The following is a 20119-nucleotide window of genomic DNA, read 5'->3' as shown; positions in this document are numbered from 1 at the left end:
GAGTGTAGGACTGGGGGGCGGGGCGGGGCGGGGTGGGGCCGCGCGGGGGCGGGGCCTCGGCGGGGCGGGGCGGGGCTGCTCCCGGTCTTCAGCACCTTGGTCTCTGTCCCCTGGCTCTGCAGCGCTGGGCGGCGCGTACTTTCAGCAATGAGACGCTGGTGCTGGACGAGACGACCACGTCGACAGGCAGCTCAGGCATGCGGCTGGTGGTACGGCGCGGCGTGCTGCGGGACGGCGAGGGTTACACATTCACGCTCACGGTGCTGGGCCGCTCCGGCGAGGAAGAGGGCTGCGCCTCCATCCGCCTCTCCGCCAACCGGCCCCCGCGCGGAGGCTCTTGCCGCCTCTTCCCGCTGGACGCCGTGCGCGCCCTCACCACCAAGGTGCATTTCGAGTGCACAGGTGAGTACAGCTGCAGGCGACAGGGAGGCGCGGCGCAGGGAGTCTGGGGCGCCGCTGACACTGAGGGGCCCGCAGGCTGGCAGGATGCGGAAGACGCAGGCGCCCCACTCGTGTACGCCCTGTTGCTGCGGCGCTGTCGCCAGGGCCACTGCGAAGAGTTCTGCGTCTACAGGGGCAGCCTCTCTGCCTACGGAGCCGTGCTGCCGCCTGGTTTTGCACCACACTTCCAGGTGGACTTGGCCGTGGTCGTGCAGGACCAGCTAGGCGCCGCTGTGGTTGCTCTCAATAGGTGAGCCTGGGTGGGCTCTGGGCAGGTGGGAGCGGGGACTGCCACTTGTTCACCGAGAGCTTCTGCACGCAGGTCTCTGGCCATCACCCTGCCCGAACTCCCTAGTGACCTGCCAGGTGGCCCCCTGGACCTCACGACTTGGCTGCACAGCCTCACGGAGAGCATGCTTCCCAGACTACTGAGACAGGCTGACCCCCAGCACGTCATCGAGTACTCTCTGGCCCTCATCACTGTGCTCAACGAGGCCAGCGCAGGGGTGAGGAGTCCCTCCTCTCATCTGCCCTCGGTGGGGAGGGTGGGCCCGGGCCAGTCTTCACTGCCTCGCAAGCAGTTGGCCCCCTGACTCGTCTCCTTGAAATAACTCCTCTTCTCCACAGTCCCAGCCTGTGGACCCTTCCCCTGATGCCAGCCCTCCACACCCCCATGAGAAGTCCTGGGAAAGCCCCCTAAGCCCCCTTTTGTCCCTGAAGAAACAGGGTTTGAGCCACTGCCCGAGTTTTCTAGTGGCTGAGACAACTTGTGTCGCTGCCAGTGAAGCTGCCCATTGCCCTGAGGGCTCCCCTGTGCTCACTGCCCTCAGCACGAGCAGGCGCTGGCCTCGTCAGCAGAGTCGGACCCCAGGCGGCAGCTGCAAGCCCAGATACGCAAAAACGTCACAGAGATTCTGGTCTCCCTGCGGGTAAACACCGTGGATGACATCCGGCAGATTGCCGCGGCGCTGGCCCAGTGCACGGTAGGGTGGGCCTCGGGCCCCATGGCAGCCCCTGTCCTGGCCAAGTCTCCCTGGCCGTGTGCCTGTCCTTGGCCATTTAGCATGTGAGCTGCAGGTGCGACTGGGCAGGGTGGTCTACGGGTAAGGAGCGGCTTGGCTCTAAGGAGAGCACACGTGAAGAGGTTGTTCCGGTGCCCTCCCGCTCAGCCCACGGTCACACCTGATCTGGCTTCTGCAGCCCCAAGCAGTTAGCCACCACTGTCGCCCAGGACTCGAGAACCAGGCTCGGCTGAGCTGAGCACAGTCTTGATGGGGGCGGGGGCACGCTGTGCCTCTGAGTGGTGGGAAATTGCTGCACAGCTTTCAGCAGAGAAGGAAGCAGAGAACCTTCCCAGGCGGGAGAGGTCACCCGTGACACGTGTCTCTCATGGCCAGGCACATGGATTAGGGCGAGCGGCAGGACCGTGTTACCTTGGACCTTCCTCGCCCGCGGGTGGGGAGAAACCACAGAAGAGCTGTCGGCAGGGAGGCACATGGCTGGAACCCACGCTTGGGGTGGTTTCTCCAGCCGCGGCGTGAAGGGTGTTGGGGAAAGGCCTGGGCCACGTGGCCGGTGTGATGGAACTGAAGTGGGTTGAGGGGTCCCGGGGGGGTGCCGGCCCTGCTCAGCCAGGCCGGAGGAGGGCTGCCTACGGCGTCTGGCCTCCCTGCAGGTGTCCAGCAGGGAGCTCGTGTGCCGCTCGTGTCTGAAGAAGACGCTGCACAAGCTCGAGGGCATGATGCACATCCTGCAGGCCGAGACCGCCGAGGGCACCGGCACGCCCACGGCCATTGCCGACAGCATTCTCAACATCACAGGTGCGGCCGGGCCCAGGCAGGCGCGTGCTCCCCCCCCCCCCGCTTGCCCCCCCTCTGAGCCCTCCCGGCCACCTCTCCGCCCACCTCTCCTCCCACAGGTGACCTCATCCACTTGGCCAGCGCGGACATGCAGGGCCCGCAGCCCTCAGAGCTGGGCGCAGAGCCGCCGTCCCTGATGGTGGCATCCAGGGCCTACCACCTGTCGTCGGCCCTCATGTGTATCCTCATGCGCTCCCGCGTGCTCAATGAGGAGCCCCTGACGCTGGCCGGCGAGGAGATCGTGGCGCAGGGCAAGCGCTCAGACCCACTGAGCCTGCTCTGCCAGGGCGACGCCTCGGTTCCCGGCTGCCACTTCTCCATCCCCGAGGCCTTCAGCGGGGCCCTGTCCAACCTCAGTGATGTGGTACAGCTCATCATCCTCGTCGACTCCAACCCCTTCCCCTTCGGCTACATCAGCAACTATACTGTCTCCACCAAGGTGGCGTCCATGGCCTTCCAGACGCAGGCCGGGGCCCAGATCCCCATTGGCCGGCTGGCCTCGGAGCGCGCCATCACCGTGAAAGTACCCAACAACTCAGACCAGGCTGCACGGGGCTGCCGCACCCCTGCCGGCTCTGCCGTCGTCCAGCCGCAGGCCTCGGTCGGCGTTGTGGTCGTCCCCGAGGACAACAACCCTGACGCCGGGTTGCACCTACAGCTCACCTACTCAGTGCTTAGCGGTGGGTGCTGCGGGCCTCGGCCCAGCCTGTGTGGGGGACCCTTGGTGAGCAGGTGTCTTTCGTACCCCTCCCCCCCCCCCCCCCCCCACCGCCCTGACTCGTGGCCTTTAGGATAAGTCTGCCTCCTGCTTCATAGGCTGGCCGGGGCCTGGCCCCAGGGCAGCGGGGAACGAGGCAACAGAGAGTGCTGCAGGCAACAGAGAGCTCTCCAGCCCCCCAGCCCCAGGCTGCAAGGAGGGCGCCACAGGGCTCCGGGAGCGTCCCCCAGGGTGTGCGAGCTGCGCGGGGCAGTCGTCCAATGCTGTCCTTGTGCCCCTAGAACACTACCTGTCCCGGGAGCCCGAGCCCTACCTGGCTGTGTACCTGCACTCGGTGCCGCAGCCCAACGAGCACAACTGCTCAGCCAGCAGGAGGATCAGCCCGGAGGCGCTGGCGGGCAGGGACCACAGGCCCTACACCTTCTTCATCGCCCCAGGGTGAGCCCACGCCCCGCCCTGGAAGCAGGCCACCGTGGACCCACAGTGGGGGCTAATCTCTGACGGCTGGCTGGACGCCAGCAGGGTCACTGGGTTTCCTGTGGGAGTAGGTCTGGCGGCAGGAGGACCGGAGGCGGCAGGCCTGGCCACCCGTGGTGGGCGTGGCTGCAGCCGAGGGGTCTGGGAGCAGGACCTGCCGTGACTCGGGCTGGGCAGGGTCTGGCTGTGACACTTGCTCAACTTCTAGGAGCAGAGACCCAGGCGGGACTTATTACCTGAACTTGACCAGCCACTTCCGTTGGTCGGCACTGGAAGTGACCGTGGGCCTGTACACATCCCTGTGCCAGTACTTCAGCGAGAAGGACATGATGTGGAGGACAGAGGGCCTTGTGCCTTTGGAAGAGACGTCGCCCAGCCAGGCCGTCTGCCTCACCCGCCACCTCACTGCCTTCGGGGCCAGCCTCTTCGTGCCTCCCAGCCACGTGCGGTTTATCTTTCCAGTGAGTTGCACCATGTTTCTGGGGGGCTCGGAGGCCCCAGCCTTTCTCTCGTCCTGAGAAAGTGAGGCGAGGGCCGTGCCTCCTGGACCTGATGGCTCTGTCTCCCCAGGAACCGGCCTCAGGCGTGAACTACGTCGTCCTGCTGACCTGTTCCGTGTGCCTGGTGACCTATGTGGTCATGGCCGTGATCCTGCGTAAGCTGGACCAGCTGGATGTCAGCCGTGTCCGCGTGATCCCTTTCTGCGGGAAGGGGGGCCGCTTCAAGTACGAGATCCTGGTTAAGACTGGCTGGGGCCGGGGCTCAGGTGAGGAGGGGGGCTGTCTGGTCCAGGCCTCCCGGCTGCTCTTGCATGTGCTCTCTGGCTATCTTCTCTGGTAGCGACTATCTTAGTAGATGACGGGACGAGGGCTCCGTTCACCCGGTGCCGCGTGGGGCGGGAGCTCATCAGGCCTCACGGTGCTCTCCGGGCACACGGGGCATCGGAGTGCGGGGCCCGCCTGTGTGAGTGAGCGGACGACAGTGGGGGTGGTGGTGAGCCGTTAACTGGGAAGACGGACTGACCGAGCAAAGACAGTGTGACTTGAACGTTAGACGTGCTGGGGGCAAAAGCGTTCGATTTCTTTGTGGAAAACTTGGTGAGCAGCGTGGGCAGTGCTGGCCGTGCAGCTGTAGGAGGTGCCACGCGCGTGAGCATGTTCTCCATGCCTCGGCCACTTCCTGTGCTCCCCCCTCAGCGTGTCTTCGTTGGCCCTCCTGCTCTTGCTCCCCCCTCCCCCCTCCCCCCTCCCCCCGCGTGTTCTGGTTGGCCCTCCTCGGTGACCCCGCCCCCCAGCGTGTCCTCATTGGTCCTCCTGCCCCTGCCCCCCCCCCACTTGTCCTCGCTGGCCCTCCTGCTCCGTGACACCCCTCTGACCACTCACGTGGGTTGCTCTGTGACATCTTTGTTCTTTCTCTCGTGGTCCCTGTCTGCCTACGTTGGCGAGTTTGGTGTCGTGGCCTCGGCCAGTGTCGACCTGACTGGTGACCGTTGTTCTGAACGTCTCTCCCACGTTACCACTTTTCTCCTCCTCGCTGTGCTCTTACCCTCACCAGCCAGTCCCCGTTTTTGTGAAACATCATGTGCATATGGTATCACAGGGAGGTGGGGCCGACTGTGTCTCACGTAGTCGCTCGGTTAATCTGGCACCCCGCCTGCTGCACCGTGTCGTTGGTGGCTGCGTGTCTGGCACGTTTAGGGGGGTGAGAGGGCACCTGTCAGAGCAGCCTGTCTGCTGAGCGAGCAAAGGAAGGTCCGCCCGGGGTCACATACCCAGCCCCGCTGCCTCTCTGTCCGTCCTCCAGGAACCACGGCACACGTGGGCATCATGCTGTACGGGGCTGAGGGCCGCAGCGGCCACCGGCACCTGGATGGGGACAGGGCCTTCCGCCGCAACAGCCTGGACGTGTTCCAGATCGCCACGCCTCACAGCCTGGGCAGCGTGCGGAAGATCCGCGTGTGGCACGACAACAAAGGTCTGTGGGGGCGCCCGCGGCTGCCCCTCCGGCACCCCACCGGCGCCCTTCAGCCTGACTCACCGCCTCTCCCCTGCAGGGCTCAGCCCCGCCTGGTTCCTGCAGCACATCATCGTCCGGGACCTGCAGACCGCCTGCAGCACCTTCTTCCTGGTCAACGACTGGCTGTCGGTGGAGACTGAGGCCAATGGCGGCCTCGTGGAGAAGGAGGTGCTGGCAGCAAGTAAGGGCCTGGGCCCGTCCCTGCCCGGGCTGGCCGAGGGGAGGCCTGTGCCGCTGGCCTCCTGAAGCCAGCTGTGCCCTGTCTGCAGGCGACGCGGCTGTGCGGCGGTTCCGGCGCCTCCTGGTGGCCGAGCTGCAGCGTGGCTTTTTTGACAAGCATCTCTGGCTCTCCCTCTGGGACCGGCCACCTCGGAGCCGCTTCACCCGCGTCCAGCGGGCCACCTGTTGCATCCTCCTCGTCTGCCTCTTCCTGGGCGCCAATGCTGTGTGGTACGGGGTCGTGGGAGACGCCGCCTACAGGTGGGTGCCCGTGGGGGGCCCGATGATCTCCTCCTGCCCGACCCCTCCTACCCCCCACAGCCTCCCCCAGCCCGGGTCTTTCTCCTCTCCTGCCACACAGCGCGGGGCCCGTGTCCGGTCTGATCCCGCTGAGTGCCGACACAGTTGCCGTCGGCCTGGTGTCCAGTGTGGTTGTCTATCCCGTCTACCTGGTCATTCTGTTTCTCTTCCGGATGTCCCGGAGCAAGGTGGGCTGGGGCCCGGGGAGCTTCCAGAGGACAGAGCGTGGGCCTCGTTGCTGCCGCCAAGGGTGGCCGGAGGGAAGGGCAGAAGGTCGAGACGACTGACCCAGGGAGACAGAGAGATGCAGATTGTCCAGATCACGAATGAACCAACGGGGCCCCACTTCTGATGCGACGGAAATCACAGGGCAGATTGGGTGGGGGGGGGGGAGGTCCCGTGACCGCTGTGGACCGGCCTATCAGGTGACTGAGGGGAGACGGGCAGGGTCCCGGAAAGACTCGGGAGGATGTCGCAAACCTGAGCAGATCTCTAGCAAGAGGCCAGAGTGGCGATTTAAACCCTCTGACAAGGAAGAGCCCAGACGGCCTCCCTGGTGGCTCCCGTGCACCTGCCGAAGGGCCAGTGCCTCACAGGCTCAGAGAGACAAGGAGCAGGCGCTTCCCGCCCGATCTGATGGGGACGGCACGAGATGAGGGAAGGACAGAGCACTTCCCTCAGGAGGGACCCACCGCCATACCCTGGGGGCGTGTGCGCCAGGGGTCCCGTGGGGTAATCCGCCACTACCACGGCTGGTTCGAGTCGATGACAAATAAAACTGGAGTCCTCAGCTCTGCCAGCTGCATTCCAGTGCCATGAGCGGCCTGTGGCTACCGTGATGGACAGTGCAGATACAGAACGTGTGCCCGATTCTAGAACATTCTCTAGCACAGCCCCAGCCCAGGCTCTGCCTGCTCCGGAGGTGGCACACCTCTGCTGAATGCCTGCCTCTCCCCTAGGTGGCTGGGGGCCCGAGCCCCACCCCCGCGGGGCAGCCGGTCCTGGACATCGACAGCTACCTGGACTCGTCTGTGCTGGACAGCTCCTTCCTGGCCTTCCCGGGGCTCCGCGCTGAGGCGAGTGTGCCCCACCCCCGGGGCCCTGCCCAGGCTGGGTGGGTCCCGCTGCCTCTGAGCAGCTCAGAACCTCAGGTGTTCTCTGTGCTTCTCAACAGGCCTTTGCCGGACAAATGAAAAGTGACTTATTTTTGGATGATTGCAAAAGGTAGGAGTCCCCAGAGAGAGCGTGAGCCTTGGCGTGGGTCCGCCACACCTCGTGCGTGGTGCATTATGGGTGTCTGCGCTGCGTGCGTTTGTCCCCTGGCCCCGTGTATTGTCGTCACACACGCTCTAGGGCTGTGTTGTACGTGTGTCCCCCTGGGCCCCCCTTGTTTCACCTGTGTCACCTACAGCCTGGTGTGCTGGCCGTCCAGTGAAGGCACGCTGAATTGGCCGGACCTGCTGAGTGACCCATCCATCGTGGGCAGCACCCTGCAGCGGCTGGCACGGGGCCGCCTGGGCCCGGAGGAGGACGGGCTCTCCCTGGTCAGCCCTTCCTCACCTGCCAAGTCCTTCTCAGCTTCGGGTGAGCAGGGGTGGGGAGGGTGGTATCCCCACGCGATCCCCGGGAAGGTTCTGAAGAACCTGGGGGTGGGAGAAACCATGCCCTCGCTGACGTGTTTTCCCTCTAGACGAGGACCTCATCCGGCGGATCGTGGCGGAAGGGGCCGGCAGCCTGGCCCCTGCCCGGGACGCGCAAGTAGAAACGGATCTGCTCGCTGGCCTGTAAGTCCCTGGCTCCCGGGGGTTGGGGGGCGGCGGGGATCCCAGGCCAAGAAGCCCCGCTCCCCACCTGGGACTGGCCTTGTGTGGGGCTGGGCCCCTTACCTATTGAAAGGACCTCACAGGGTGGCAAGCATTCCCCACAGGTGGCGGAGGTGTGGGGTGATGGGGTGCTCAGGACCAGGTTTTCCAAACATCCCGCTTGTTTTCTTTTGAGATTGTTTCAATTTTATGTTTTTAAGAATCTCTCGACTTCTGAGATGGACGATTCGTATAAAACTATCTCTTATTTCCTTTTTATCCTCTTTTTCCTCCAATAATCACATTTCTGCTCCTTTTAACTCTTGTCGTTTTCAAGCACCAAAGATAACACATATGAACCGTCCTGAGCACAGGGAACGGGGCGGGGGGGGGGGGGGGGCCTCTCGAGTCGTTTTACAAACACAGATAACCGTGGCATGATCGCATGTTATGAAGAAATTGGAAATTGATTCAGAAGGTCTATACTATGGGGAGATCCTGGGACAGCAGCCCCAGATAGCTCCAGCCCAGAGCCCTTCCTCAAGTCCAGGTTCAGGCCTTGGGCTGACTGCGTGAACGGGCCCCGCGGACGTTCACTGGCCTGCGTGGAGCCGCCCGCCCCGCAGGGCCCAGGCCCCCCTCCAGAGACGCTGCGCCCCGCCCCCCCGGTCCCGGTCTCAGAACCGGCCCGGTGCACGCTCCGGCCACCACAAGTTTTCATTGACTCCCGACTCCTCTCTTGGCGTCCTTCCTCACGCACACCTGCTGCGCTGCCCTTCCGGTCCCGAGTCTGACCCTCCTGTTTGCTCTTGCGCCTCCGTCCAAACGTCCCCCTCGGCGGAGTCCTGCTCCCCGAGGCAGGCCCTGCCGCTGCTCTCCTAGGGCACCGGCCCTCTGTCGCCGTGTGACCGGTTACCCCAAAACTCTGTGCTTCAAGGGAGCCAGACGGCAGGCAGGTTGGTGGTTGTCCCCATCTGACCCTCACCCTGGCTGGCTGGAGTGCCCTCACGGCATGACGGCCGACACCTCAGAGCGAGTGGCCCAAGCAGAGCAGGAACCGCAGAGTCCTTTACGACCCAGCCCTGTCAGTCCGCTGTGTCCTTGCCCGCGGAAGTGGCGGGAGGGGGAAGTGTCCCTCGGAGGCGGCTCGCCTTACGACGCCCCAGCAGCTGCGTGAGCTGGCCCTGCCGCCTCCGCCGACCGCTTCCCTCCTTTTCTTCCTTCATCTGTGCTGTCTTCTGCCCGCCTTCTGCCTAGAGGCATCCTCCCCAAGACAAGAGCCCCAGGTCTCCTTCCTGCCGTTCTTGGCGCGGCTGCTCCCCGGCTGGGGCCTTCCTGCCTGCCAATGCATGAGGGCGTAGTGATGGGGACCTCCTCTCTGTCCTCCCTGCCTCCGGGCGTCTTGCCTGCACGCTCCCCCCCAGCAGCGTGCGTGGCCTTGGCTCCTTTCACTCGGGGCCAGAACGGTGCCGGCCTCGGCCGGGGACCCGGGGTGCTGGCCCGTGACAGGCAGGCTTTGGTCTCCTGCGGCTTGGTGTTTGGTGAAGCCGCGTGTATTTTAGGCCATATCCGCTATGCCACCTGCCCTGACACCACATCCACATGTAAAACATGAACGTGGGCGTCCGGAGAAAGCCCTAGAAAGAACAGGAATGCCGCTGCTCCTGCCTAATGAGGATATGGAGCACCTGTTCTCTAGTCCATCTCGAGAAAAAGTTTGCTTGCTGTCCTGACTTCCCACCCGCATAAACGATACTTCTTATTCTGTCGAAGGCTCACAAACCCGGGCGCGTTCAGCGCAGCTCATGGCAGGCACCTGCTGGGAGCGGGGGAGGGGGGCCTGTTCTGTGTAGTCAGGGCACAGCTGTGCAGGCCCCCCCGCCAGGCACGCGCTTGGCCCTCAGGAAGTGCCTGTCCCACCCTTGTTTCACATCCCCCGCCCCCGGAGCCCCCGTTCCTTGGTGGGGCAGCTGTGCAGCCGGCCAGGTTGGTGTGGCGCCGTGGGCCACACACACTTCTCTCGGCCCCGGGAACCCTAGGTACTGTCGGAATTTTGAGACAAAGGTGTTTCCTTGTTCAAGAGTTGCATCTTGGGTCACAAAGCTGCATCAGCGCGCGGTCCCTTTGTGAAACGTGGGTCTGCGTGGGGAGGTTGGGGGCGAAGACGCGAGGTTGTGCGGGGTGCACCCCGGAAGGTCGCGACGCGAACCCGGAGCCTTGGGGCCGCTTCAGCCATGCTGCGAGCCACCGCTGCTGGGGTGACGATGGGAGAGGACTCTGTCCGTGGGTGGAGGAGCATCGAGCGAGGGGGAGACGGCAGTGGAGGCTGACGTGGGTTTTCGGCCTGAGGGGCAGGGCAGGCATCGGGGGCCCTTCCCAGAGTCACCGGTGGTGGTCTGAGCCCCAGCGCTGTATCTACCCGGGTTTGGGGCAATGTCTTCTCTCGGCTGACACGGGGGCGGGGTGCGGGGGTACGGGGGCTCAGGGACGTCGTGCTGTGCGCCGACAGCTGAGCGCGGGCTACGCTCCCCCCCCCCCCCCTTCTGTGCCTCAGGTCCAGCGCTCCTGCGGAGAGGACGGAGACGCTGATGCTGCAGAGGCTGGGGGACAGGGGGCTGCCCAGCCCGGGTCTGACCTGGGAGCGGCCCCAGTCAGCAAAGCCCGCCAGGACAGGTGTGCTCTCGTGTCCCCAGGACGCCCCTCCGGGCCCCTCCCCGTGGGCTGCCCGTCACCTGTCTTCCTCCCCAGGACTGGTGGACGGTCTGCGGAGGCGGCTGCTGCCAGCCTGGTGTGCTCCCCTGGCCCACGGACTCAGCCTGCTCTTGGTGGCTGTGGCTGTGGGGGTCTCCGGCTGGGTGGGTGCCGGCTTCTCCCCTGGTGTGGGTGTGATGTGGCTCCTCTCGAGCAGCTCCAGCTTCTTGGCCTCCTTCTTCGGCTGGGAGCCGCTCAAGGTGAGTGGGACGCTGGGGGGCCGGGCTGCCAGCCCCTGGCGCCTGTGGGCCCCTCTGATGCCTCCCTTGGCCCAGGTCCTGCTGGAGGCCCTGTACTTCTCCCTGGTGGCCAAGCGGCTGCACCCCGACGAGGATGACACCCTGGTGGAGAGCCCGGCTGTGACCCCTGTGAGTGAGCGTGTGCCCCGTGTGCGGCCCCCACACGGCTTTGCGCTCTTCCTGGCGAAGGAAGAGGCCCGAAAGGTCAAGAAGCTGCACGGGATGCTGAGGGTGAGCCGCTCTCCTGTCCCGTGTCTGGCCGAAACCGCACCTTCTTGCAGGTTCTCCCTCGGAGACCCCGCGCGTGCGCCCTGTGGCCCTCTAGCCCCCGCCCCCGCCCCCGCCCCCCTCGCCCCCAGCTCCCGGTGCCTGTGCCCTGCTGTGCCTCTTCCCGTGCCCGGCTCGATGAGCAGCCTCACGGGCCCTAGGGGCCATCTTCTTTGCCTTTGGAGGGACCACCTGTCCGCCCCTCTGGCGGGATGCTGGCGGGTGTCTGTGCCGCCCCACTGGCACCAGGCACCTTGGCCACGGGCGCTTTGTTGGCCAGTGCCGTGACGGTGGGCCACACTGGGATTGGCTGACCCCAGGGCCGTCCCTGCCCCCAGAGCTTCCTGGTATACATGCTCTTCCTGCTGGTGACGCTGCTGGCCAACCATGGGGACGCTTCCTGCCACAGCCATGCCTACCGCCTGCAGAGTGCCATCAAACAGGAGCTCGGCAGCCAGGCCTTCCTGGCCATCACCCGGTACAGGCACCCCCGTGCACATGCGCGTGTCCACCTGCCAGGCCGGGGAGGCACTGGTGCCCGCCAGATCCCATCTCGATCTTGTCCTTGGTGCAACCCAGTCCCCAGGGGACGTGGGGCAGCGTCTTGGATTGTCGTGGGTTGTCAGGACCGGAGTAGGTGGTGTTGGCAACACGGGACCGGAGACACAGTTCAAAACGTCCCGGGGCGCCTAGGGGTGCCCTGTCAGTTGAGCGTCAGAGTCTTGGTTTCGGTGCAGGTCACGATCCCACGGTGTCGGGGGTGAAAGCCCCGCGTCAAGACTGCGTCCTGACATTGCGGACCTTACTTGGGATTCTGTCTCCCTCGTTCTCTACCCGTACCCCGCTCATGCTGTCTGTGTCTCTCTCAAAACAAATAAGTAAATAATCTTAGAGTACCCAGAACCTCCCCGTAACACTTCCTGCTCCAAATGTCAGTATGCTGAGCTTGAGGCTTTTGGGTCTTGACCTCGTCCCGTCCCGTGGCACTGGCAGCCTGCTGTTGGCTGGGCTGGGGCGGCAGGAGCAGTGCTCTGTGGGCCTCTGACCATCCCCGCCCCCAGGGGTGCAGGGCACTGCCGGGTAGAACACGGGACTCTGTCTGTGTGAGCAGGTCTGAGGAGTTTTGGCCGTGGATGTCCCACGTCCTGCTCCCCTACATCCATGGGAACCAGTCCAGCCCAGAGCTGGGGCCCCCGCGACTGCGGCAGGTGCGGCTGCAGGAAGGTGAGCCGTGGAGGGAGGCCTGGCACTGCGTCCTTGCTCTCTCCCAAAGAGACACCCCTGGCTGCATTCTGGTTCCTGCTGTCTAGCTGTGCATCCCTTACTTTCTCCGTCTGTGACACCGTGACCTCTGCCTTCTGGGTTGCAGGGAGGGTCTGGTGGGATCCCGTAGAGCCCAGCTGGTAAAGAACTCCCCCTCTGCTTTCAGCACTCTGCCCAGACCCTGCTCGCCCGGGTGTGCCCATGTGCGCGGCAGCCGCGGGCTCCTTCAGCACGGGCGACTATGGCATCGGCTGGGGCAGTGCTGCCCACAACGGCTCCGAGACGTGGGCCTACTCTGCGCCAGACCTGCTGGGGTGAGCACAGAGGGAGGGCCCCGGGATCCGGGAGGATCCGGGACGCGGGGAGGGGGGGGGTTGTTCTCCACGGGCGCCCCCTAGCCCCAGCCAGCCTTGCCTCCCAGGTTCTTCCAGGGCTGGGGCCTGGCTCTAACGCCGTCCCCTCGCCGGCAGGGTCTGGTCCTGGGGCTACTGCGCCGTGTACGACAGCGGGGGCTACGTGCAGGAGCTGGGGCTGAGCCTGGAAGAGAGCCGCGCGCAGCTGGGCTTCCTGCAGCTGCACAACTGGATCGACAACAGGTGCTCGCGCTCGGCCTGTCCCCGCCTCTCCGCACTGCGGTGCTTCCGGCGGGCACACGGGGGTCCCCACGCGGCCCTCCTCCGGGGCCCTGCCCCTCCGCGGTCCACTCCCCCACCCCGCCGCTTTTCCGTGTCCCCATCTTTCCCCACGCACCTCACTGACCGCTCAGCCTCCACCTCCTCCCCGGGCCCCGCGTCACCCGCCGCCCAAGCCCCTTTCTCTGGGAAGACACCCAGTCTTTTTACCCTGCCCGCCCCTCTCGCCGTGTAGGAGCCGCGCGGTGTTCGTGGAGCTCACGCGCTACAGCCCGGCCGTGGGGCTACATGCCGCCGTCACGCTGCGCCTCGAGTTCCCGGTGGCCGGGCACGCCGTGACCGCAGTCAGCGTGCGCCCGTTCGCGCTGCGACGCCTGAGTTCCGGCCTCTCGCTGCCGCTGCTCACCTCGGTGGGTGCCGGCCGCGCCCGCCCCGTCGCCCCGCCCCCGCGCAAGTCCCGCCCCGCCCCCGCCCCCCTCACTTCGCCCCCGCCCCTCCCCCCTCACTTCGCCCCGCCCCCGCAGGTGAGCCTGCTGCTGTTCGCGCTGTACTTCTCGGTGGCCGAGGCGCGTGTGTGGCGCCGGGAAGGGCGGACGCGCGCCGCGCAGTCCGGAGCCTGGGCGCGGTGGCTGCTGGTGGCCCTGACCGCGGCCGCGGCGCTCGTGCGCCTGGCCCAGCTGGGTGTCGCCGACCGCCAGTGGACCCGCTTCGTGCGCCGCCGCCCGCGCCGCTTCACCAGCTTCGAGCAGGTGGCGCAGCTGAGCTCCGCGGCTCGCGGCCTGGCCGCCTCGCTGCTCTTTCTCCTGCTGGTCAAGGTGAGGGCTGGGCCGGCGGGGGTCGGCTGGGGCCCGGGCCGTGCCGGGCCGGGCCGGGTCGAACCGGCGGCGGTTCGGTCGACTGACACCGCTCGCCCCCAGGCCGCCCAGCAGCTGCGCTTCGTGCGCCAGTGGTCGGTTTTCGGCAAGACGCTGTACAGGGCCCTGCCGGAGCTCGTGGGCGCGGCCTTGGGCCTGGTGGTGCTCGCCGTGGCTTATGCCCAGCTGGCCATTCTGGTAGGTGGCGGTGAGGCCGTCAGGGGAGGGGGGCTCAGCCCGGGACGCGCCCCTCACGCGCGCCCCTTCCCCTTGCAGCTGGTCGCTTCCTGCGTGGACTCGTTTGGGAGCGCCCTGAGGGCCGTCTTGGTGCCGTGTCCCGGGTCTGGGGGCCCTGCCCCGTGCCCTGCGGAGTCCTGGCGCCTCTCCCCGCTGCTGTGCACTGGGCTCTGGGCGCTGCGGCTGTGGGGGGCCCTGAGGCTGGGGGCGGTCCTCCTGCGGTGGCGGTACCACACGCTGCGTGGGGAGCTCTACCGGCCGGCCTGGGAGCCGCAGGACTACGAGATGGTGGAGCTGTTCTTGCGCCGGCTGCGCCTCTGGATGGGCTTCAGTAAGGTTAAGGAGGTGGGTACGGCCCAGTGGGGGGGAGAGGGACGCACCCTGGGCCCAGGGGAGCCCGGGGTGCAGCCGGACTGACGGAGCCCCTGTGCCGCCCCCAGTTCCGTCACAAAGTCCGGTTTGAAGGGATGGAACCGCTGCCCTCGCGCTCCTCCAGGGGCTCCAAGTCGTCCCCGGACGCACCCCCCCCCAGCGGGGGCTCAGACGCCTCCCGGCCCTCCACGGCCTCCAGCCAGCTGGACACACCGGGCGGGGGCCTGAGCCGGCTGGGGCCGCGCGGGGAGCCCGAGCCCTCTCGCCTCCAGGCCGTGTTCGAGGCTCTTCTGACCCAGTTTGACCGACTCAACCAGGCCACGGAGGATGTCTACCAGCTGGAGCAGAGGCTTCAGAGCCTGCAAGGCCGCAGGAGCATGGGTGCCCCCAGCCCCTCCTCAGACCTGCGGCCAGCCCTGCCTGGCCGTCTTGCCCGGGCCGGTCGTGGCGTGGGTCTGGCCCCGGGCCCCTGCAGGGTTTCCCTGCGGGCTAAGAACAAGGTCCACCCCGGCAGCACTTAGTCCCGGGGGGTCCTGGGCTCAGACCCCTTCCCTGGGGTGGGCCTCTGGCTTCAGTCTGCTCTGCAGAGGGAGCCAGAGCAGACACCGCTCAGTATTAATTTCTGCCACCCTTACGGTCTCGGGCCAGGCAGAAGAGCTGCACGAAGGCCCTCAGGGAGCAGTCGTCTCTCTGTGGGTCTCAGCACTTTAAAGACGCCATGTGGGCAGCCAGGACCCAGGGTCCCCTCCCCGGCTCCCCGTGGGAGGACACAGCAGTATTGGGCTGAGTGCCCAGCCTCTGAGATGCTAATTTATTACCGGAGTCCTCAGGTACAGCGGGCTGTGCCCGGCCCCACCTCCTGGGCAGACATCTCCCCTTTGCTAAGGATCCAGGCTTCGGGGAGGGGAACCTGCACCTCCCGTCGTCTCCCCCTAAGTTATTACCTCTCCCTTGCCCCTGCTGAGTGCACGCACCTTCAGCCGCAGTGTCTCTGTCGTCAGTAATTTATACGGGGTTAAAAATGTATTTTTGTACGTCGCTCTTTTTCATTAGGGCCGAGGGACCTGGTGGCTGCAGTGGCTCCATGCCCCCCCGTCTCCTGGGGGAGGGGTGCTGGGGCTGCAGAGCTGGCCTCCCTCCCCAGACACCTAACCAGAGTTGGATCCAAGTTGGGCCTGGGGCTGGGATGGGAGGCTTGTTGGAAGGGCCCAGCCGTCGCCTCGGCACTTCCTGTCACCACCCCCCTCCCCACCCCCATGGCCTTGCTCTCTGCCTGGGCTGTGACAGCAAGAGGGCAGAGCCCAGACCTGCGGGTGTCAGGTCTGGGGGGGGGGGGACGCAGGCGGCACCAGGACTCCAGGGTGGAAGGAGCCCTGCCCCGGGGCTGGCTCCCGGTGAGGGTCTGTGTACCGGAGAACACGTGGGTGGTGGCAGGGTGGCCCCTGACCGCAGCCGGACAGGCCCTGTACCACCTCCGTGGGTGTGGCCATAGCTACAGCCTTGATCCCATCCCCACCCGACAAAGTCAAATAAACCAGCTGGCTGACTGCATCCGCGTCTGGCTCTCAGTGACACGATGGGGAGGCCGGGACCGCACCACTGCTTTATTTCATTTGCGCATATAACAGCGGGGCACGGGACCCGGCTCACACGAACTCGGTGAAGTCATCCACAGAGGAGATGAGGCGCTTCCGCTGGCCCGTCTCGTACGTGGGCATGGGCTCGGCCGGGGCTGGGGCCTTGGCATGGCCCGGAGGGTGCGTCTGCGTCAGCGGCAGGCTGGGGTTGGAGTAGTGGGCTTCCTCACGGATCTGCAGGGGACGGGGAGCCTTCAGGAAGAAGCGGGGGCAGGGGGGGGCACTTGCCCTCCGTGAGCTGGATGCCAGCGCACGCCCCCCCCCCCCCCCCCCAAGGCACCTGAGGCCCACCTGCCCTACCCGGTGGCGCAGCCTCTTGATGTGACGGAGCCTGGCGATCCACTTGGACGGGTAGATATCCGTGGGGTTGGAGCGGCTATGGTGCACCTGGGAGGCCATCTGGGGTGGGAGACGGGGAGCGCTGAGGCCCTTGTGGCCGGCACCCCTGGGCCCGTCCCACCCCGCCCCGGGGCCGACCCCTCTGCTCACGTTGGCGTGCAGAGCCATCTGACGGGCCACGAAGGGCAGGTTGCGATCAGACACGATCTTGGCCACGCTGGTGTCCACGAGGCCCTCCATGTCTGAGGAGACACAGAGCTCGTGAGGGGCTCAGGGCCGCAAGGGGCTCCCCGCCCGGCCCCAGGGCTCACCCTTCCTGCACTGCAGGGACACCAGGTTGCACTCGTAGTCCAGGGGGGTGATGATCACGTGGACGAAGTTGAACTGGCCCTGTGCAGACAAGGGCAGAGGTCACCCCGGGCCTTGCCCCTTTCTCGCTCGGCTCCGAGAGGCGCTTGCTAACTCCACAAACCTGCCCTTTCGGTCACTAGCCCCATAGACGCGCTTGCGACCGAGCCCCACATGCCTCACACCCCAAGTCTCCTGGCTGGAGCCCGCCTCTCCCCGCCGCCACAGCCTCCCCCCCCCCCCCCCCAGCCTCCCCACCGGGGCCTTGGGCCCTAGCATCATCATCTAGGGAAGGCAAGGCCACGGGGCACACCCCAGTGCTGTGTGATGACACGAGGGAGGGGTCAGAGAGGGGGACTCCGAGACCCAGGGACACACAAATCCCTGCTCTGTGCCCGGCCCCCCACTAGACTCATTGGCTCCCATGAGGGCCGCTGTCCCCATCGTTGTCATTACAGAGAACACTGGCTCGGGGGGGGGGGGGGGGGGGGAACGTGCCTACTCCAACTGGCGGCGGGAGGCACTGGAGGTGCTTTTATTGCCTTACTGACCCCGACAGTGCCTGCTGTCTGCACTCAACACAGACCAGAGAGAACACTTGCCCAGAGGTGTAGACTCGAGCCAGGGGTGCCCACCTGCGCCCGCCTCCAGGGCCCCCACTCACTTTAATGGTGCCCAGTTTGAAGTCCTCGCCAGAGTCATTATAGACAATGGACACAAAGTCGTTGCCCAGATGGCGTTTCTTGTCACAGCGGTGCTTGTCCACGTCCTTGGTGGGCATCAGGGTGGCGATATGGAAGACAGCTGCAAGGCGCATGGGGCCAAGTTGAGCGGGGCCTGGCATGGCCCCAGGCAGAGCACCAGCGTGGGGCGCCTCTTGGTTCCTCCAGAGGCTCTCGGGCCTGCGGGACCCGCCCCCTCCAGTGCCTGGCCAGCAGCCTTGCCTCCTCACCCCGAGGGCATAGCTCCCGGACGCAGAGGCGCCAGCCCCACTGCTACCTCCCCCCGTCCCCGTCGGGGGAAGTCAGGCCCTCGGCCACCCTCGGCCACCCTCAGCCCCGAGTGCGGGCCGGCGGAAGGCGCATACCCTGCATGATGTCATCGTGCCAGCAGTAGGTGAACTGGCCGTCCTCCCCGCACACGTCCAGACCGCCCAGGTACACCTTATCCGGCTGGCAGTCCTTGAGCTCGATGAGCTTGCCCAGGCCCGTCAGGAACTCTGTGTACCGGTACGAGCCGTGCTCGTTGGACAGGATGGCGAGCTCGCTGCTGCTCTGTGGGGAGAGAGGAGCTCGGCGGCACCCGCCCCTGCCCGGCTCCTCCGGGCCCCGGCGCGCACCCGGGGGCGCCATCTGGACCCCGTCCCTCGCACAGAGCACGGGTCCGCCAGCCAATTTGCTCAGGTGGACCAAAAACACACCCAGAGGCTGGCATTCCGCGGCATCCCAGCCCCGCGCCGCAGGCCTGCTCATTTCATGGGGACGAAGGGGCGCCCAGCTTCCACCGGCTCTTCGTGCGGCAGCCAGAAGGATGCTCCGGAGGCTGGGGGCCGAGTTAACTCCAACCCTCGGCTCAGAACCATTCGTGGCCCTCCCACCTCCCTGGGAACAACACGCAGCCCTGAGGCCGTCCACGCCTCCCCTCTGCTTCCCCATCCTGCCTCCGGCCCCCTGTGCGCGCCGTGGGCACGGCGCCAGCCGCCCTGTGCCCGGGTCGCTGATGTGAGCAGTGCCCCGCCCACACCTGTGGCGTCCATGCACCCGCCACCAGCTCTGCAGCCCCCAACATCCCTCTGGGCACCGTGTGCTCACACGCTCCGCTGTCACTCCCGCCGCATCCCGGGCACTGGAACAGCAGCCTGCACAGGGCCCCACGAGCCCTGGATGCCCTGGCAGCTCGCGCAGTGACTGAGCTCGGCGGTGGACGAGGGGCCGGGCCCTGAACCCAGCCCCAGCCAGGGAGGCCGTCCGGCTGGGCTCGGGCCCCCAGCACCCTTACCTGGCCTTCTCCCACGTACAGGACCGCGATCTTGTGCGTGTCGTAGGATGGGATCTGGTCGAGGAGCTGCACCGACCGCTCGAAGGACTGTAGCCACAGAGCCCCGCCTGAGCCTTGGGCGGAGGTCGTGCCACCCACCACCAGCCCGTCAGGTGCTTGTCCGGGGAGGGCTCTCCTCGCCCGGGGGCAGGTTGGGGGAGGGGTCGCTCTAGGCTGCCACAGGGAGCGGAGGCTCTGTCTCTGCAAGCCTGGGCTGTGGGCACCCCACGGTGTCCCCCACCCAGGCTCCGGGGGCACCCCACACCGGAGAGAAAGCACACATACCTCGTTAGGCAGAAGGATCGGCTTGTTGGACTCGTCGCCAAAGAAAGGAGAGTGGTAGAGCTGCAGGAACACGAAGCTGCAGGGGCAGAGATGGGAGGGCCGGGCTGGGCCTGGTCACTGCTGGCACCGCCGGCCCAGGCACAAAGCAGCGGACCTCCGCCCCAGCGCCCAAGGAACTGCCCTCCTGTCTGGCTCCCACCGGCCACGGGGCACAGACTGCACGACCTGTCGCCCAGTCTGTTCGGCCGGGGGCCACTCAGGCACCGTGTCCCCATGGGGACGGTCCGGCAGCTCCAGCCCGAAAGGGCAAGGCTCACCTGGGGTTGATGCCCGGCACCTTCTCGGTATTGGAGGCCCCAGCCCTGCTCTTGAAGGCGTCCCGCTCTACCCTCTTGCCTCTGCGTGACGGGGCTGAATCCGAAATGGTGTAGCCTCTGGGACGCAGGCCACCGGGGGAACGGGGACAGCCAGAAGGCAAGGGACCCTCGGGCCTCGCAGGGCCCCGGCCCTGACTCTCTTCACCTGGGGTTGACCAGGTGGCACCTGCCCCATCCAGAGTCCCGGACTGTGAGCGGGCCTTGGCCTCGGGGCTCAGCCGGCCAACGTCGGCCTTGTCCCCAGGGTCCCCGAGTGTATCCTGCAGGGTCTGCAGCTCCGGTGAGGAGCTAGACTTGCTGAGGGGCTGGGCGGGCTGGAAGGAGAGCCCCGCAGAGGGCCGGGCTCCCTCGGCAGACACGGCCCGCCCGATGGGCAGCCCTCCGGCAGCCACCTCCTCTGCGGCGAAAGACTTCTCCTCTTGGCTGGAGCTGGAAGACGACTGGAAAGGAAGGAGTCCAGAGAGCCTTCGTTGGAAGACACCAGTGAACCCTCCCAGGGGCCTACTCAGGGGCGATGAAGCCCCACCTGCCCCCCAGCCAGGGCCAGAGGAGCCACTCAGCAGCAAGCGGATGGCCCCGGCCCCGGCCCCGCCGCCTCCCCTAGGACGACGCCTGCCCGTGCTGAGCAGCAGGGCCACAGGATGCCGAC

At 66.5% G+C, this 20119-nt stretch overlaps 2 protein-coding genes across 22 annotated transcripts in view; one reads left to right on the top strand and one right to left on the bottom strand.

Annotated features, from left to right (window-relative positions):
* PKD1 (polycystin 1, transient receptor potential channel interacting) overlaps window positions 1-15998 on the top strand; it is a 44117-nt gene extending 28119 nt beyond the window's left edge. For 2 of the 4 annotated variants that reach the window (XM_053213242.1, XM_053213243.1), the window contains exons 18-45: window positions 123-402; window positions 478-691; window positions 764-947; window positions 1272-1424; window positions 2117-2261; window positions 2360-2980; window positions 3300-3456; window positions 3704-3956; window positions 4066-4261; window positions 5299-5469; window positions 5549-5692; window positions 5781-5991; window positions 6092-6218; window positions 6990-7106; window positions 7205-7254; window positions 7442-7614; window positions 7721-7814; window positions 10387-10783; window positions 10859-11053; window positions 11428-11567; window positions 12201-12313; window positions 12519-12666; window positions 12823-12948; window positions 13220-13394; window positions 13509-13799; window positions 13902-14036; window positions 14115-14420; window positions 14516-15998. In XM_053213242.1, the coding sequence (XP_053069217.1) occupies window positions 123-402; window positions 478-691; window positions 764-947; window positions 1272-1424; window positions 2117-2261; window positions 2360-2980; window positions 3300-3456; window positions 3704-3956; window positions 4066-4261; window positions 5299-5469; window positions 5549-5692; window positions 5781-5991; window positions 6092-6218; window positions 6990-7106; window positions 7205-7254; window positions 7442-7614; window positions 7721-7814; window positions 10387-10783; window positions 10859-11053; window positions 11428-11567; window positions 12201-12313; window positions 12519-12666; window positions 12823-12948; window positions 13220-13394; window positions 13509-13799; window positions 13902-14036; window positions 14115-14420; window positions 14516-14968 (5769 nt within the window). In that variant the 3' untranslated portion in view covers window positions 14969-15998. Of the gene's footprint in view, window positions 1-122; window positions 403-477; window positions 692-763; window positions 948-1271; window positions 1425-2116; window positions 2262-2359; window positions 2981-3299; window positions 3457-3703; window positions 3957-4065; window positions 4262-5298; window positions 5470-5548; window positions 5693-5780; window positions 5992-6091; window positions 6219-6989; window positions 7107-7204; window positions 7255-7441; window positions 7615-7720; window positions 7815-10386; window positions 10784-10858; window positions 11054-11427; window positions 11568-12200; window positions 12314-12518; window positions 12667-12822; window positions 12949-13219; window positions 13395-13508; window positions 13800-13901; window positions 14037-14114; window positions 14421-14515 lie in introns of those variants that run through there. The other 2 variants (XM_027042958.2, XM_053213244.1) reach the window with 2 other exon arrangements.
* Window positions 15999-16031: 33 nt separating this feature from the next.
* Window positions 16032-20119, bottom strand: part of TSC2 (TSC complex subunit 2) — a 34474-nt gene continuing 30386 nt past the window's right edge. For 8 of the 18 annotated variants that reach the window (XM_027043567.2, XM_027043559.2, XM_027043557.2 and 5 more), the window contains 9 exons: window positions 19411-19910; window positions 19094-19169; window positions 18770-18856; window positions 17859-18045; window positions 17436-17575; window positions 16735-16813; window positions 16574-16665; window positions 16376-16483; window positions 16032-16258 (listed from right to left, as the gene is read on the bottom strand). In XM_027043567.2, coding sequence (XP_026899368.1) covers window positions 16094-16258; window positions 16376-16483; window positions 16574-16665; window positions 16735-16813; window positions 17436-17575; window positions 17859-18045; window positions 18770-18856; window positions 19094-19169; window positions 19411-19910 — 1434 coding nt within the window. In that variant the 3' untranslated portion in view covers window positions 16032-16093. Of the gene's footprint in view, window positions 16259-16375; window positions 16484-16573; window positions 16666-16734; window positions 16814-17435; window positions 17576-17858; window positions 18046-18632; window positions 18883-19093; window positions 19170-19410; window positions 19911-20119 lie in introns of those variants that run through there. The other 10 variants (XM_027043558.2, XM_027043560.2, XM_053213247.1 and 7 more) reach the window with 3 other exon arrangements.

Source organism: Acinonyx jubatus, chromosome E3 (assembly GCF_027475565.1).
Source record: "Acinonyx jubatus isolate Ajub_Pintada_27869175 chromosome E3, VMU_Ajub_asm_v1.0, whole genome shotgun sequence".
NCBI classification, from domain to species: Eukaryota; Metazoa; Chordata; class Mammalia; order Carnivora; family Felidae; genus Acinonyx; species Acinonyx jubatus.
Note: the sequence above shows the minus strand (reverse complement) of the source record. Positions and strands in the feature narration are given on the sequence as shown.